The sequence below is a fragment of the Engraulis encrasicolus genome, chromosome 22 (genome assembly GCF_034702125.1).
Source record: "Engraulis encrasicolus isolate BLACKSEA-1 chromosome 22, IST_EnEncr_1.0, whole genome shotgun sequence".
NCBI classification, from domain to species: domain Eukaryota; kingdom Metazoa; phylum Chordata; class Actinopteri; order Clupeiformes; family Engraulidae; genus Engraulis; species Engraulis encrasicolus.
In genome coordinates, this window is record NC_085878.1 from 41,079,737 (window position 1) to 41,096,536 (window position 16,800).

The following is a 16,800-nucleotide window of genomic DNA, read 5'->3' on the forward strand; positions in this document are numbered from 1 at the left end:
ATTATTATCGCATGCTTTGTCCAACCCAGTAAGAGAGGAAAAGCCAAGATATTTTATGGGATCAGGGAAGCTGACAGTGGGGAAAAAGGGGACCGTTGTCCCAGGCCCAGGGACGGAGTGGGCCCAGAACTTGATTCTCATTGCATTGTATGTATTGAGTGGGGGCCCTTTGATATGACTTTGTCCTGGACTCAGCCAAAGCCGTCAGCGGCCGTGGATGAGATCAAACATGATGAACACAGAGACATACAGGAGGAGCTACTGTACTTAATCTAGTTTTGTTTTGTTCCTGCGCGTCTAAAACAACAAGAATGAACACAAAAGAGAAAACAACAATAATTGAAGTGCATTTACTGTACGTGCCGCTTTGTGCACTAACCCCGGGGCTTTGGGTCGGGGCTACCACTGATTTCATTTTCCAGCGTGTAAGCGTGCTTGTAACAGAAGCAGCATCACTGCTCATCCGTGGCCTCTCATCTCATCCACTCAGGCTTGTGTTGTGCTCCAGGTCTGCATTATATTACACACTCAGGCTGTACTGTACTGTACTGTACTGTTTGCGAGTGGAGTTAGAGTAGGTGCCCTGCTCAAAGGGCACTTCATGGCCATGGATGGGGGGGGGGCGCTAGGGGGAGCAAGTAGGATGTAGACGTGTTCTGCTTTGGCTCCTCAGGAATGTGACTTTTTTTTATATATATATATATATACAAGTATTTGTTGGGGCTTTTCAGCCTTTATTGGTTTTTGTGAGACAGGATAGTGAAGGAGAGACAGGAAGCCAGCTGGGAGAGAGAGATGGGGAAGGACCGGCAAAGGACCCGGACCGGGAATCGAACCCGGGTCAGCCGAGTGGTAAACGTGTGCCCTACCATATCAGCCACGGTAGGGCCATGAATGTGACTTCATACATATTTTATTGCATCTTTGCTCAAACCTGACTTAGACTTAGACTTAGACTTCTTTATTGTCCATTAACACTAGAACTACCAGGATTTTTCTGCCTACCTAGAAGTACCAGAGAGGGGTCATTTGACCCGCCGGCTTTTACCTAATACACTAATCACTCATTTTGTTATGGTAATGAGGCTGTTAGGGGCCGTGTGGGGTGAGGGGTGAGGGGGTCACACCTTACAGTGTGACAAGCCAAGACAAACAGGGACAGACAGCTTCTTCCCAAGGGCTGTCAGCCTCCAAAATCACCACAGGTAAATAGCAACTTGCATGAAGATATCAGCAGCAAAGACAGATAGCACAGTTTGGCGGACAGTGTGTTACAATTTTCTCCATTGGTTTGACTCATTTCTTGAAACTGAGATGTCATTCTCAAAACATGGACAAATCCCAAAACTAATTTGCAGTTCCTCACAACAGAATGGCATTTATCATTGCTTTCATCAAATTTCAAATGCTTTTGTACATGTCTCAATCATTTAGTACATCCTTGCAAATAGCTATGTACAAGTATGCTACAGTTACAGTTTTTCTCGATTGGTTTGGCTAATTTCTCGAAACTGAGATGACATTCTCAAAACAACACGGACAAATCTCCAAACCAACTTACAATTTCCCACAACAGAATGGCATTTTTTCATTGCTTTCATCAAATTTCAAATGCTTTGTACATGTCTCAAATGTTTAGTACATCTCGGCAGATGGCTATATACAAGTACCCTACAGTTGACACATTGAGCATACATTTAGCACATTTTCCAAATAAATTGACCTGTCTTATCTACTGTAAACGAATTAGACAATTCTCAGTGTAATGGCTGCCCTCTCCAAAACATGTCAGCATGATTTCATTGTGTGAGTCATCATATGCAAAGTAGTCTACACAATTGTCAAAACAGTCAAGGACATAATATTTTAAGAATTTCTTTACTGTAAACAGTAAATTCATGACAGTGTTCAACAGGCCAGATGGTATTGTAACTTTACTAGTTTGTAGAAAATAATTTTACAACCGTGTATACTACAGTTTCCTCTGTTATTTGGCTAATTTCTTGACATTTTTTCAAACAGCATTCTGTGGAAGGAATTTAGTTTCGACACACGGGTAAACTGTTTTTGAAGTGATATGAGCAAGTGATGAGGATCCATGGCGATATGCTGAACCATTCAGTTTATTTTGACAGAATGACTAAAGGAATGCAAATGAGCCAAACCAATTGTGAAGGATATATGCCATTTTTATGGCACTGACCATTTATGTGGGAGAAGGTTTAGTGCTGATGCAAGAATGAGCTGTTGTGGGAGGTATATGACATTTTGCTAGATATCTGGGTTAAAACCTGGGAAGCCCACACATCATCGAAACCATGCCCCGAGGCCGTTTCCAAAATATCATGCATCACCTGCGCTTTGATGACAGAGACACCCGCAGTGAGCGAGTACAGACTGATAGGTTTGCTGCAATTTCAAACATATGGGGATTGTTTTGTCACCAACTGCATCACATCCTACATCCCTGGTCAACACATCACCATATGCGAAACAACTTTTTCCCATGCAAGACTCGCTGCTGTTTTCCTACAGTACATTGCAACAACACCAGACAAGTTTGGTATCAAGTTTTGGGTGGCGTGTGACTTGAAAACCAAATACGTCTGCAACATCCTCCACATACCTTGACAAGGACCCCACTCGGCCTCGTGGGGAGAGAGTGTCTGAGAGTGTAGTCATTAGGCTGATGGAACCATTCTTGGACAAGGGCAGAAATGTTACCACAGACAATTTCTTTACATCACTGTCACTTGCAAAACGACTACTTAGCCGGAATTCAACCATCCTCGGCACAGTCAACAGGATTCGCCAAGAAATCCCACCGTCTACTCGACAGATGCACCGCGATGAATTTACCACCCAGGTATTTTCATCCACTGGTGCCACACTGACTGTGTATGCGCCCAAGCGGAAGAAGACTGTGTATGTTCTCAGCAGCATGCACAGCACGATTCAGACACAGGAAACCACCAAAAAGAAGCCAAACACCATCACACTCTACAACACAACAAAGTGCGGCGTCGATATCATGGACCAGATGGTGCGGGAATACACTGTCCGCGCAGGAACAAGGCGCTGGCCAGTAGCAGTGTTCTACAACATGATAGACATTGCAGCACTGATTGCCCACGTGCTCTATCAATTATGCACCGGGAGAAAGGAAAGACGGGTGGATTTCCTGTTTGAACTGGCAAGAGAGTTGGCTCACTCCCACGTAGGTATGAAAAAGGCCCAAAAGGAGCAATTGCTTCGGCAACAACCCTCCACACCACAACTCGGACAAAGAGCCAAGTGTCAGGCTAAAATCAAATGCAAGGACAATCGTGCAACAGTGCGCTGTGATGACTGTTACAAATACACATGTGGGAAATGCTGAAAGGAGCAATGGCAGTGCCAGAATTGTTAGTGACTGCTCAAATGTATTTCACTCATTTGCATTCTTTGTAAATATGCTTTTTTTCTTTGTAAATTTTTTTTCTTCTATTTTTGGCACACAAAATAAGTTACTTCTGCAACAACCTTCCACACAAAAACTGGGAAAACAGTTGCTTTCGTATTCATTGTAAATATGTTTTGTTTTGTATTTTTTTAACAATAAATGTTTAGAGTTTTGATCCCAAATTCTCGTTGATCCTGATGATTCACTGCATAAAAATCCACCATATGTTTATAAATCCACCATATGGGCACACACGCACACACACACACACAAACACATGCAAAAACACTCTGTGACTCAAGTGACAGCTGTGAGCTGCTAATAGCCACATTTCCACAACAAAAGGAGTGTCCGCAGGGGGTCCAAAGGGTCAAATGACCCTCTTGTGGGGCTTTTAGGTAAAAAGGTCAATTGACCCCTCCGTGGTAGTTCTAGTGTTAAACTTACATGAAATGGAAAATTTGCTTTGGTGGTGGCACAAGACACACAAGACAAACACACATCACAGTCAACACAATAAAGAATAAATATATCTATATATGCGTAGATAATAAGAGAAGATAAAACCTGTGGAATAAATTGATCTCAATACTCTATCCATGTCACTCAGTTAACATTTTTAAAACTATTTAAAATGTACCATATTACTGCTAAGAGGACTACTGCTGTGTGTGTGTGTGTGTGAGCATGCGTGTGTGTGTGAGTGTGTGTGTGTGTGTGTGTGTGTGTGTGTGTGTGTGTGTGTGTGTGTGTGTGTGTGTGTGTGTGTGTGTGTGAGTGTGTGTGTGTGTGTGTGTGTATATGTGTGTGCGTGCGTACGTGTGTGCGTGCATGCGTGCGCGTGTATGAGCATGTGTGTGTGTGTGTGTGTGTGTGTGTGTGTGTGTGTGTGTGTGTGTGTGTGTGTGTGTGTGTGTGTGTGTGTGTGTGTGTGTACACGTGTACACGTGCATGCGCGCGCGTGTGTGTGTGTATGCGTGCACGCGTTTGTGTGTGCGTGTGCATCATGCACTGTATTCACCTTTGACCCTGTCGTTCTTGAAGAGTGGGATCTCCCCCTCGACCTGGGGGTGGTAGGGCCGCACCACCACAAAATGGCGTCCGGGCACAGCGCTGTACAGCTTGCGGCGGGAGTTGGGGATGTCCACACTGGCGCTGGGGCTCCTGAGGAAGCACAGGGGTCAAAGGTCACAGGGGTCAGAGTACTGTTTACAAGTCCAATCTCACGCACATCCAAGTACTTTTTTTCGGGTGCAGGTTCAAAAATTCGAAGTTCAGAAGGTAATGGAAAGAACCGAACACCAGTTGGTGAGCTCATATTTACTCCATTTTATTCCTGTGTGAAGTTTCGGGCCACCCTGGCCACCATTAGCCAGAGTTCTGTTTACACCTTGTTTGTTATCCCTACGAGTGCCTGCTTTTGTGTCGTTTTTGGAAATGCACAACACTACCTCTTTTTAATTTATGTTCTATGTATGTCTGCTGTTGCCCAGTCTTGCACTTTATATGTCTGTATGGGTATTGTATAGGTACTCTAGGTGTAATGTATGCTTACTGTCTATGTCTAATTGTCTATGTCCACACCTAAAGTCTATGTCTATGTCAGCATGGGAAAGTAAGAAAGGTAATTTCAAAATCTTTGTATGACCAGTGCATGTAAAGAAATTGACAATAAAGCCGGTTTGACTTTTAAATATTATCCCGTGTAAAGATATTGAATAAAAACAATCGCATTGTATCGCATTGCATCCCTTCGCATCGTATCGCATCATATCGCATTGCATCGTATCGTTGAATAGGTCACCACAAAACAAAGTCAAAGTCTGAGTCTGAGTCTGAGTTAAATTAAACAGAAAGATTCCAAGTTTGCAAACTTCTCTGTACAAGGCCACAAATCGGACCTTGTCCTGCACTTTGGCAAGACAATATGTTCATTACACAATACAAAAGAACAATCACTCCAACACACTAGGGCAGGGGTGCTCAGGCTTTTTCAACATGTGAGCTACTTATTGAAATGGGTGTGTGAGAATGATCTACTGGGGGTTCTGGGTTTCTCCCCCGAGAAAATGAAAATACAGCTGTTAGAAATGCAATTTTAACACAATATGAGAATGTAATTGTATGAATACACATCAATAATGAAAGGTGAATCAGTGATGAATAACAACCTCATACCTTATTTAGGCCTAGGCTTACTGTAAATTGCACCTGTTTTTGATCACAAAGGGAGACCATACTGTAGCATCAAATTTATGATAAATTTAATTTTCAGAAATGAGCATAGTTTATGTGCCCTCTTGGTTTCTGGACAGATTTTATGTAATCCCCTTTTCACTTTAATATGAGTGCAGAGCGATTTTCTCCCTCCCTGAAGTGTTATTTCATGTGTGCATGCTTACTGTCACCTATTTTAAGTGATGTTGGTTTGGGATTTCATGGAGGACTTTTTTAATGCCGCTGTGAGAAGTAGACAGAACAGCGGTTTGCGGGCGTTTGGTGTTTTCACGTGGATATCGTCTGAATTGAAATTCTTTCCATTCGGAATTTCGTACAAGCCTGTTCTGGAGTAGGTCAGAGAGAGTAGAGAGAGAGAGGTTCCATTGGTCCATTGTTTCCTGGTTCTATTATTGGGGGGGAAATCCCCCTTTAGGCAGACCTAGGCAGACCTGAGGATTGTTCTATTCAATGCTAGGAGCATTATGACACGCCCTTTTGGCAGACCGGAACCTGGTCACATTAGGTGCCCATAGAAACCTATTATGTTGGCATATCTCTATACTTAAAGAATCTCTGAGTAGGTAGTGTAGTGTGGTGTAGTACAGGTGCTTCTGGAGTAGGTAGTGTAAGGTAGGGTAGGACAGGTGCTTCTGCGCCCCACTTCATGTGTACTGTGTGGGGCACCTTGTCCTTCAACGTGTGGGTGCCCCTGGTACTTCCATATGTGTATGTGTGTGTATGTGTATGTGTATGTGTGTGTGTGTGTGTGTGTGTGTGTGTGTGTGTGTGTGTGTGTGTGTGTGTGTGTGTGTGTGTGTGTGTGTGTGTGTGTGTGTGTGTGTGTGTGCGTGTACATGTGCGTGTGCGTGTGCGTGCGCGTGCGTGTGCGTGTGTGTGTGTGAGAGGGGAGCTCCTCCCTCTGCAAGCTGTTCTGATTTATGTGAGTGGTTGTAAGTAGGCCGACGCTGGGGGTGAGAATCTCGGTCAACATGCCAACGCACACACAGCTCCCTGCGTGGCAGCATGCCTACATGTTCCCACGGCTACAGCCCTATGCTCCCCGCATCCTATGTCCCCACGGCTACAGCCCTATGCTCCCCGCATCCTATGTCCCCACGGCTACAGCCCTATGCTCCCCGCATCACGTCCTATGTTGCCATGGCTACAGCCCTATGTTCCCCCGCGTCCTATGTCCCCACGGCTACAGCTCTATGTCGCCGCGTCCTATGTCACCACAGCTATAGCTCCATTCTCTCCGCGTCCTATGCTACCCATGGCTACAGCCCTATGCTCCTATAGCCCTATGCTCCCCGCATCCTATGTCCCCACGGCTACAGCCCTATGTCCCCACGGCTACAGCCCTATGCTCCCCACATCACGTCCTATGTTCCCACAGCTACAGCCCTATGCTCCCCGCATCACGTCCTATGTCACCACGGCTACAGCCCTACGCTCTCCGCGTCCTATGCTACCCACGGCTAGAGCCCTATGCTCCTATAGCCCTATGTTCCCACAGCTACAGCCCTATGCTCCTATAGCCCTATGTCCCCATAGTCCTACTGTATGCCTACCAGTCCTGTATAACCACTACAGTTACATTACTACATTGAGCAGGCAGCAGGACAGATTTACTTGACGGTATACCAGTGGAAAGGAAATTCTAGGTTCCCCAACCTTTCTGGGTCTGAAGGCTACCAACTGCTACCAAGGGCTACCCGAGGGCTACTGAGGGCTACCCGAGGGCTACTTTTGTTCAAAATCCTCTGCTGATGTCTTGGCATCATAATCAAATCACACTCATATTGAATGATAATTTGCTTATAGTTATAAAGAAAAAAATAATGTCATATTTAAATCAAGCATTAACTGTGACTTAAATCTGGTAGTCGTCACTGTTTATTAACATTACTGATGGGCAGCTCAGAAGCTCCTGGAGGGCTACCTGACGCCCGCGGGCACCACGTTGGTGAAACCTATTCTAGGTGATCTACTTATCACCCATATACTGTCACTGCTGCACAATGCAGAAATGATACTACCAGAGACGGTATTTTATGAATAAAAATAGATAGAATTAAAAGAATCTTTGACAATACATTCCCAGGAATGCTAGCCTTTTTTTGGGGGGTGGGGGGGGGTAATGATATCTGTGAAACGGATGTTGATGAATGATCTCTGCCAGTGGTGTCAGTGTGGGAGAGACAGTGAGGTGCTTTACCACTGTCTGACAGCACCACCTGCTGGACATTTGGGGAACATAAGAAACTTCTGTACAGTGTGAAGTTTTCTCATTCATCCATGTCACGTTATCCATAGTGTTGTTGTTTTTGTTTGCTTGTTTTTTTTTGTTTCTGTTGCCATTGAAAAAAAAAACCCAGCTTCCCTCAAAATCTACCATAAATTACAAAGCAAAGTGTTTCCAAGCTCACAGAAGTAGTCCACAAACTAAACTCTCTTTGGATTCGTGCCAAATGATCAATTCTCCCAGTCCCAGCACATTTAAAGTTGACAGAGATGACAGCAGCCTATAGCAATGACAAATGAATTAACAAATCTTCAGGGCACACATACGTCTCAGGAGGTCTCAGGGCTTTATTATTTTTTTTCTTACACACGGGTTTCTTCAGTTGTACTTAGCAAATCAGCAAAAAATGGCTTTGGGACAAATGATTAACTCCTAAAGGAATTGCACACATAACTTTCAAAATAAATGAGTTATGTGGCAGAGTTTGTTTTTTGAAAAAAGGTTCGCACACTTCTTTGGATTTTTCTTCTTGAAGTTATTTTTTCATCTTTTTATTTATTCATCCATTGGCAATGACGTTTCGACCTCTCGGTCTTCCTCAGATTCACCACAGAGTGAATCTGAGGAAGACCGAGAGGTCGAAACGTCATTGCCAATGGATGAATAAATAAAAAGATGAAAAAATAACTTCAAGAAGAAAAATCCAAAGAAGTGTGCGAACCTTTTTTCAAAAAATACGTAATCTTTTTGTTCAGCACCAGGGATTGTGCACAAGTAACTCTCTACAAACTTATGTGGCAGAGTGCCAGTGAACGTGATGATAAGATTTCAAGAAAGAAAAAAAAAACTAACAGATGGCCAAATAATCTCTCTGTTTGTCCTCATGCTTCAGTCTGTTATAGTATACTGCAGGCTACATTATGAACCCATGTTATAGTATACTGCAGGCTACATTTTAAACCCATATCCATGTGATGTGAATGCACAGTAAAACAACACAAAAATGCAATGGGAATACAACACTCCGTTGAAGGAGAGGATTGTGCACATCTCAAGAAAAGGTGCAGGATGAAGGCCAACTGTAGTTTTCAAAGTGAGGAGTCCGAACACGTAAAACCCTTTTCGTCTTTTATTATTCCTTAATCTGATGAAGACTGTTGAAGTCGAAACGTAATCCAGCCATTAAAGAATAAAAGACAAAAAGGATTTGAAGTGTGCGGACTCCACACAATACAACAGTCCGTGTCTTCTAGAATAGGGTTTCTCAACAGGGGCTCTACAACCCCCAGGGGGCATAAGAAAGCCCTCAGGCAGCTGAGAAGGGGGCACTCAAGTTGCAAATGGAGGGGGAGGGGGGGTCTATTTAATGTTTTAATACTAAAGCTATGTGTACTAAGAGCAGCCTACTGCACCCTACCTGAGAGACAGAAGTCATTATTTCTCTATGGAGGGTCAGCGACTAGAGCGACCCAAGAAAATGTGCGAGGATCGAACTCGAAGTGACCTGAGCGACCAGAGCCAAGTCAAGCTAACGTTAAGGTAATGAGCTATGACGCGGTTTGGCAAAAACCAATTGGAATGCTCATATCTCCTAATGTCCCAGGCTGTCAAGCCACAGCCATTATTAGCTAAATCAAACATTACATTACATTATATTACATTACATTGCACTTGATAGCTGATAGCGGACACTTTCATTTTATTCAAAGCGACTTACAGTTATTATTTTTCAGGGTATTGGTTACAGTCCCTGGAGCAATGTGGGGTTAGGTGCCTTGCTCAAGGGCACTTCAGCCATGGATGGAGATGTAGGTAGAAGACAGGGGGATTCAAACCTGCAACCCCTAGATTGAAAGACCAACTCTCTAACCACTAGGCCACACGGCTGCCCCCACAAATGCCCCCATAAATCAAACATGTCAATGTCACGTCCAGAGCAAATAAAGCAAATGCAGCACAGGGGTGCATTTCTCGAAACCACAGTTGCTAAATATGTTAGCTACTATGTTGTTTGCAATGCAATTTCCCATTGGCAACTACCCAAGTTGCTGACTGGCTAACAACTACACTTTCCAGAAACACACCCCTGCTTCGCCGTTTGCAGAGTTATGATGAGGTCAAGGGGGCGTTTGTTCAAAACAGGTTGAGACCCACTGGAGTGCTGGTCTCAGAGTAGCCTCCTCTTTTAAGTGGTGAAGAAGCAAGTGCTGCATTTCCACTGTGTGTCGACGTGTGCATGTTTAAGAGGGTGATGATGGGCCTGGAGCTTCACCCAACCAGGAAAAAAAGACAATCTGTCAGCGACCCTGGATGTATCCACCCCAGGGAAGCTGACGAGCGGGGACAAAGGGTCAGTTGTCCCGGGCCCAGGGAGAGAGGGGGCCCAGAAATGGGTTTTCATTACTACGTTGTCTGTATTGGGTGGGGGGGCTTTCAGATGACTCTGACCTGGACCCAGTGAAATCTGTCAGCGGCCCTGTCTGTGCATCCACCCAGGGAAGCTGACGAACGGGGACAAAGGGTCAGTTGTCACGGGCCCAGGGAGAGAGGGGGCCCAGAAATGGGTTTTCATTACTACATTGTCTGTATTGGGTGGGGGGGGCCCTTTCAGATGATTCTGACCTGGACCCAGTGAAATCTGTCAGCGGCCCTGTCTGTGCATCCACCCAGGGAAGCTGACGAACGGGGACAAAGGGTCAGTTGTCCCGGGCCCAGGGAGAGAGGGGGCCCAGAAATGGATTTTCATTACTACATTGTCTGTATTGGGTGGGGGGGGCCCTTTCAGATGATTCTGACCTGGACCCAGTGAAATCTGTCAGCGGCCCTGTCTGTGCATCCACCCAGGGAAGCTGACGAACGGGGACAAAGGGTCAGTTGTCCCGGGCCCAGGGAGAGAGGGGGCCCAGAAATGGGTTTTCATTACTACATTGTCTGTATTGGGTGGGGGGCCCTTTCAGACGATTCTGACCTGGACCCAGTGAAATCTGGATGCATCCACCACAGATGATAAAAGACGTGTGATAACAGGAAGGAGAAGCAGCCCCTGATCTGGGGCAGACAGCTCTTTATAGTCCACTAGCTTCCACTTAATCAGCACCAGGCAATGGAGGTAATGCAGCACAGAGTAGTAGCGCAATAAAATAATCATAAAAATAATAAAAAATGCTGCCACAATATTAAAATAAAAATACGAGGGTCCATTGTATTATGCAGAGTGTGTGCTCAGCAGCACACATCATTTATTGTAGGTTTAATAAGCACAGCGGATAAGGGAGGGCTTGGATCTGAACCAAACCTCCTCTGGGTCGCTGAACAACATGGGTGGTCCTGCTACCCCCAGTGGCAGTAAGTGTAGAGTAGATAAGCTATTACAGGTAATCGCAAAGAAATGGAAGGTGTCAAGCAGCATATACGTCACGTAGGCATCATGCACACTGCATAGCCTACAGTACACACCCCTCCATTAGGGCAGTAACGATACACTCGACTCATGATTCGGTTCGTATCATGATTTTTGACCTGCGGTTCCCCATGATGTCTGAAATGCATCTCATTTGAAGCATGGAAGCATGATTCAGCGGCGTAGCAACTCGGTCACGGGCCCCGGTGCGAGTATCCAGCACGGGCCCCCGGAGGTTGTGCTAATTTTAGGATATTTTATCTAGCCATTACGGGTGAAAGGGTGGGCTATTTTCTTTGCAATTGCAACAGCATTGTGAATGCTGCAACGATGTGCACATTTACATCATAGAGTATTTAAGTTATCTGTCCCAAAAAAACAACAACAGGACAAACGCAAAGAAAGGCTTTTGGAATATGTGTCTAGAGACCGGTTGAGACAGGGACAGGGGGCTGCGTGTGTGCTTGCGAGCGCACGGTGCCTGCAGGCTACACAGACGAGGGAGTCAACCATGCTGATCTTAAGCACCCCAGTTTAAACTTCATCAAAAAAATAACACTAAGGACTTAAAAGATAGATGGCACAATCAACAGAATATGCCTTCATAATGATTTCAATATTCCACTACCCCACATACACAAGGTGCCATTGCAAAGTAGTTTTGCGTCCTTTGGCATCATCAAATAACGGCACAATATGCAACGCTGGTTATGGAAGACGGTCCCGGCTACCAAAAACATGGGAAAAGATGGAGACGGTGCATGGGTGGATACCAAGGAGTGGATACACAACATCCAAGACAACCATGACTGACAACACATTGGTGACAGCCCACCAGTAAAGCATACGCAGACAGAGCTCTACACACGCACACAGAATCGTCCACTTATTTAGATTTCTTTCTCCCCTCCCCTAGCTGACAACTCCAGAGTCCACTTCGTAACATAGCCAAGCTAACAGAAGAACTTAACTTATATAATGCTAACAGGAGGATAAAATCAACATGGAGTGGAGGTGCTGTTAGCAAGTCAGCACAACTAGTTGTCAATTGGAGAACACACAACTAAGTTACAACGCTGGGAATAACTACAGCAATACCGCTGTCACAGATTACAAACTAGAATGGACACCGTTAAAAATGTGCCTCGTCTCTTTCGTTTAGCCAGACCCTGCCGAACCCAGACTACTGGACTAGAAAGTGACAACAATTGGAAAATCCCTGAAGGAGATGAGTGATATGAAATCAATATAATGCCGCGGCGGACATTATTATAGGGAAACCTGTCCTTACCTTCTTCGTAGCGTCTTTGAAATCTTCTCAGATAATATCCAAGGAGGTCTAATATCCATAGGATGTTCTTGCTAGCCAGTAGCCATCTCTATTCTTGGCGAATGAAGTGACTAAACTCATTTTATATTCCGCCTTCAAGCCAACAACGCATAGCCTACTACTACAACATGGATAAGATGAGAACAAAAGAGTCCACGTTCGACTGACCAGCATGCATTTAATTTGGTAAGGGAATCAATCATGTGGTAATTCCAAACAGAACGTTACCACTGGCGACTCGCGCTCCCTGTTTACATACAGCCAATGATAGTGTATGAAAATATATATCCCACAATCCCTGGCCGCAATGTAAAAAATAAAATGCACACATATAGCGTTCATGTGTTACCTTTATTGCTATTTGAAACATTTGTCTGAACAATTTCACTGCCCATGTAATGACCTGTAGCAATATAGTAGCCTAACTAAAAGTGTTAATTTGCAATTTATTTAATGCTGTAAATTCCCACCGTCTTGTGGGAGTCTGACACGGTCTATAAATAGTGTCTGGACATTCGGTCAATGCAGCGCACAGGATACAATGCTTATCCATTTTTTGACTCATAACCAACGGGTATAGAGCTATATGGGGGGGCCGTTCGCGGGCCCCCCAGTTGCCGCGGGCCCCGGTGCGGCTGCACCGGCTGCACCGCCTATAGTTACGCGCCTGGCATGATTACAATGTATCATAATGGTTGTTTCCTGGACTGAAGGATAACAAAGCTCTGAAATGGCGTATCACGATACTGCCTCCTTACATCGCGATACAGTATCGTGACTCTGAGTATCACGATTCCTCGGTTCGATCCAATATCGTTACAGCCCTACCCTCCATACATTAAAGGATGTTATTATATGGTTGTGACGTCATCGGTCGAATGCTCCATTCATTTCAACGGGGCTCCCCAACGTTCGCACGTCTGTTATTTTTCGATAACGGACGGGTTGGTCTATAACAGACCGCTGTCAATGGCAACAAGACTTTTCACTGCTAAAGCGACTTTTCAACAAGACTCTATTCAGCTGCTGTGATAGACAACACTGTTGTCCTGGCTACCTAGCTGTTGCCTAGCGGTGTTTCACAACGGCACTGTTTTGTTTTGCGCAGCAACAATCTTAACATTAAATAGGCCTAAAGAAATGTCCCCGCCATGTGTGAATCATTTAAGTATATCCATATAATAAGCGGGTTAACTTTCGGCGAGTCGGTCGCTTTGTGGAATAGCAGCACTTCAGAGAGAACAAGACCCCTCCGCTCCGCGTCGGGGTCTAAAGATTCTCTCTGTCGTGCTGCTATTCCACGGTAGCGACCTTCTCGCCGAACGTTAACCCTTACTTAACTGCTGAAGCGCAGCAGGGGAGATGATGAAGTGGTCTGGATTGTAAGGAGGAACATGAAAGGATACCGTAGCCTACATTTTCCCCTGGTCAGGGAGACCGAGCTGAAACCTATAGCCTACATAAGTCAGTGATTCCCAACCAGGGGTACGTGTCCCACTAGGGGTACGCGAGCACACTGCAGGGGGGGGGACTTGGAAAAATGTTATGTATTACCATAACAAATGCGTGAAACAGTCACATTGGGACAGAGAAAGCGATATAGAACAGGAATTAGGGGGTATGTGAGAAAAATCACGGGGGAACACTGACCTAAGTTATGGTGGTGCTATTGAAATCTACGCATAGCACACAGTCAGAGTACCGTACATCTGTGAAGTTCCTCGTTCATCCAGGTCATGTTATTTAAAGACTCTAGTGGCTCTAGGCAACCGTCCCTCTTTTTTTGAAGCCACACATACGTAGCGACTATACAAGAGCTGCTGCTGTCACAGTCAAGCCCACATATACTAGAACTATTTAAATACTGTTGTCATAACAGTAGGGATGAGAGCTGGCAGGGAAAAAGAGGAAGACTCCATGCCTATGAATTTCAGCTACGATGAGCTTTCCCCTCCTTCCTTCCTCCACTTAGAGATATATTGTATGCTGATAAATATGTGTTGCTAAAGGTGCATTGTGTAGGATGGTGGTCAAAGTAGGTATTGCAGCTATGCTGCTCATTGAAACTGTTGTCTACTGACAAGTTTAATTTGTTCATGAACATTTACTAAATAATGAAGCAATATTTAATAGTATGACCAGAATTCAGTAAGTTTGGCTGCTAAATACAGTACGTCGACTTCTTGAAATTAAAAATGGTGGACAATGGAAAAGATTCCCCTTTTTATGTATGTCAAAATGTATTATGCATTATCAGTCATAACGAATACTTAGAATTTGATGGTAGTGGTAAATATTGATGAAAAAGGCAACATTTGTGAATGGGCTGCATGAATTCTGGAAATAAACTATCCAAAATATTACACAGTGCACCTTTAAATCAGCGACCAGAGAGCTGACAGCAAGACACACAGAGAAGAGCTGTGTAAATGTGCAGCAGGATGGAGGGACGGATAGAGGGACGGATGGAAGACAGGAGGACAGGAAGCGGGAGTCAGAGAGTGAGAGTGGCGAGTCATGATAGAGCCGTGAGTCACAGTGCAGATCAGTGGTGCTGACATTTGGCCATCATGGGCAGCTGTCCTAAGCCCTTGGACACACTACTGCTGTGATGGGAGAGAGAGAGAGAGAGAGAGAGAGAGAGAGAGAGAGAGAGAGAGAGAGAGAGAGAGAGAGAGAGAGAGAGAGAGAGAGAGAGAGAGAGAGAGAGAAGGAGAGAAGGAGAGAAGGAGAGAGAGAGTGTGTATATGGCCACCCTGGCAGAGTCACACTGATGGAGGATGAGAGAGAGAGAGAGAGAGAGAGAGAGAGAGAGAGAGGAAGAGAGAGAGAGAGAGAGAGAGAGAGAGAGAGAGAGAGAGAGAGAGAGAGAGAGAGAGAGAGAGAGAGAGAGAGAGTAAACACAGGAGAAGAAACACACCGGAAGGACTGAAAAAAGAGGAGAGGGGAAAGAAGGACGAGGAGAAATGAAGGATGAGAGTGGTGCAGACATTGGGCATCTGTGCGAAGCCCTTGGCCACACTGCTATGGTGGAGGAGAGAGAACAGAGGAAAGAAAGGGGAAAAAAAACAGAAAGAGCACAGGATAAGAGGAAGCAGTGGAGAGGGAGGAGGATGAGGAGGATGAGGAGAATAATAGGAAAGATGAGAGAAGGGGGACAAGAATGAGAGAAGCAGGGAAGGGGAAGGGCAGGCTGGTTTGGTTTGATGGAGAAGAGAGAGGAGAGGAGAGACAAACCGGAAGGAGGAGGAGAGAGGGAGGTGAGGAAGAGGAGGATGAGACGTGAAGGAAAAGAGGAGATAAAGTGGGAGAAGGAGAAGGGAAGGAGGAGGACTGACAGAGGAAAGAGGAAGAGTGGAGAAAAGAAGGACAAGGAGAAGAGAAGGATGAGAAGGGGAAAGGGCTCATTGTAGGACTGGATGGAGCTCCTTTCTTGTTTTGTTTAGATTTTTTTGAGTCATTATTAACTTTATTTGACAGGGCAGTGTGAGAGGTGGACAGGAAGCGAATGGGGAGAGAGATGGGGAGGGCTCGGCAAAGGACCCGGGCCAGGAATCGAACCCGGGTCAGCCACATGACAGGCGAGTGCCCTACCGGTTGGCCACGGCAGGGCCGTATGGAGCTCTTTTTATAGAGCCGCTAATGGAGATGGTGCGGGGGTAGGTACCCATGATGTGAAGCCACGTGTACACCAAGAGCCACCTACGATACCTGAGCGACGGAAGTCATTGAGTGCGTTTTTATATGCGACCTTGCCTCCTCCTCTTGCGCTTGTCTCCTCGTCCCTCGTGGAGAAAACAATAAAGTTTCCCAGCTGTCAGCCTAGCCACAACAACTTTTGAGGGACTGTTTTTCATTCACCATCCCAATTGCAAATGAGAAAAAGACTCTACAATTGAGCTTTTGCAAGATATTGAAATATAATGCTGTTGTCAGTGATGTCATCATGACGAGAAGCAAGTGGAGGAGGCAAGTGGAGGAGGCAAGGTCGCATATTGCAACGCACTCATTTTCTCCATGGAGGGTCGGTGAATGAAGCGACCAAAGTGAATTCAGCAGGAGCGAAGCTGAAGACCTGAGCAACCAGAGCACAATTTCAACGATTAAAGTCGAGCTAATATTACAATATTTTCCGGCGAAAACCAATTGGAATGTTCATATCT

General features: G+C 45.2%; 1 protein-coding gene across 1 annotated transcript in view; it reads right to left on the minus strand.

Annotated features, from left to right (window-relative positions):
• The window catches only part of LOC134438328 (SH3 and multiple ankyrin repeat domains protein 2-like), a 258,811-nt gene that overhangs the window by 128,645 nt on the left and 113,366 nt on the right, over positions 1-16,800 (minus strand). The window contains exon 11 of the mRNA XM_063187875.1: positions 4,464-4,606. Within this exon, the coding sequence (XP_063043945.1) occupies positions 4,464-4,606 (143 nt within the window). The remainder of the gene's footprint in view (positions 1-4,463; positions 4,607-16,800) is intronic.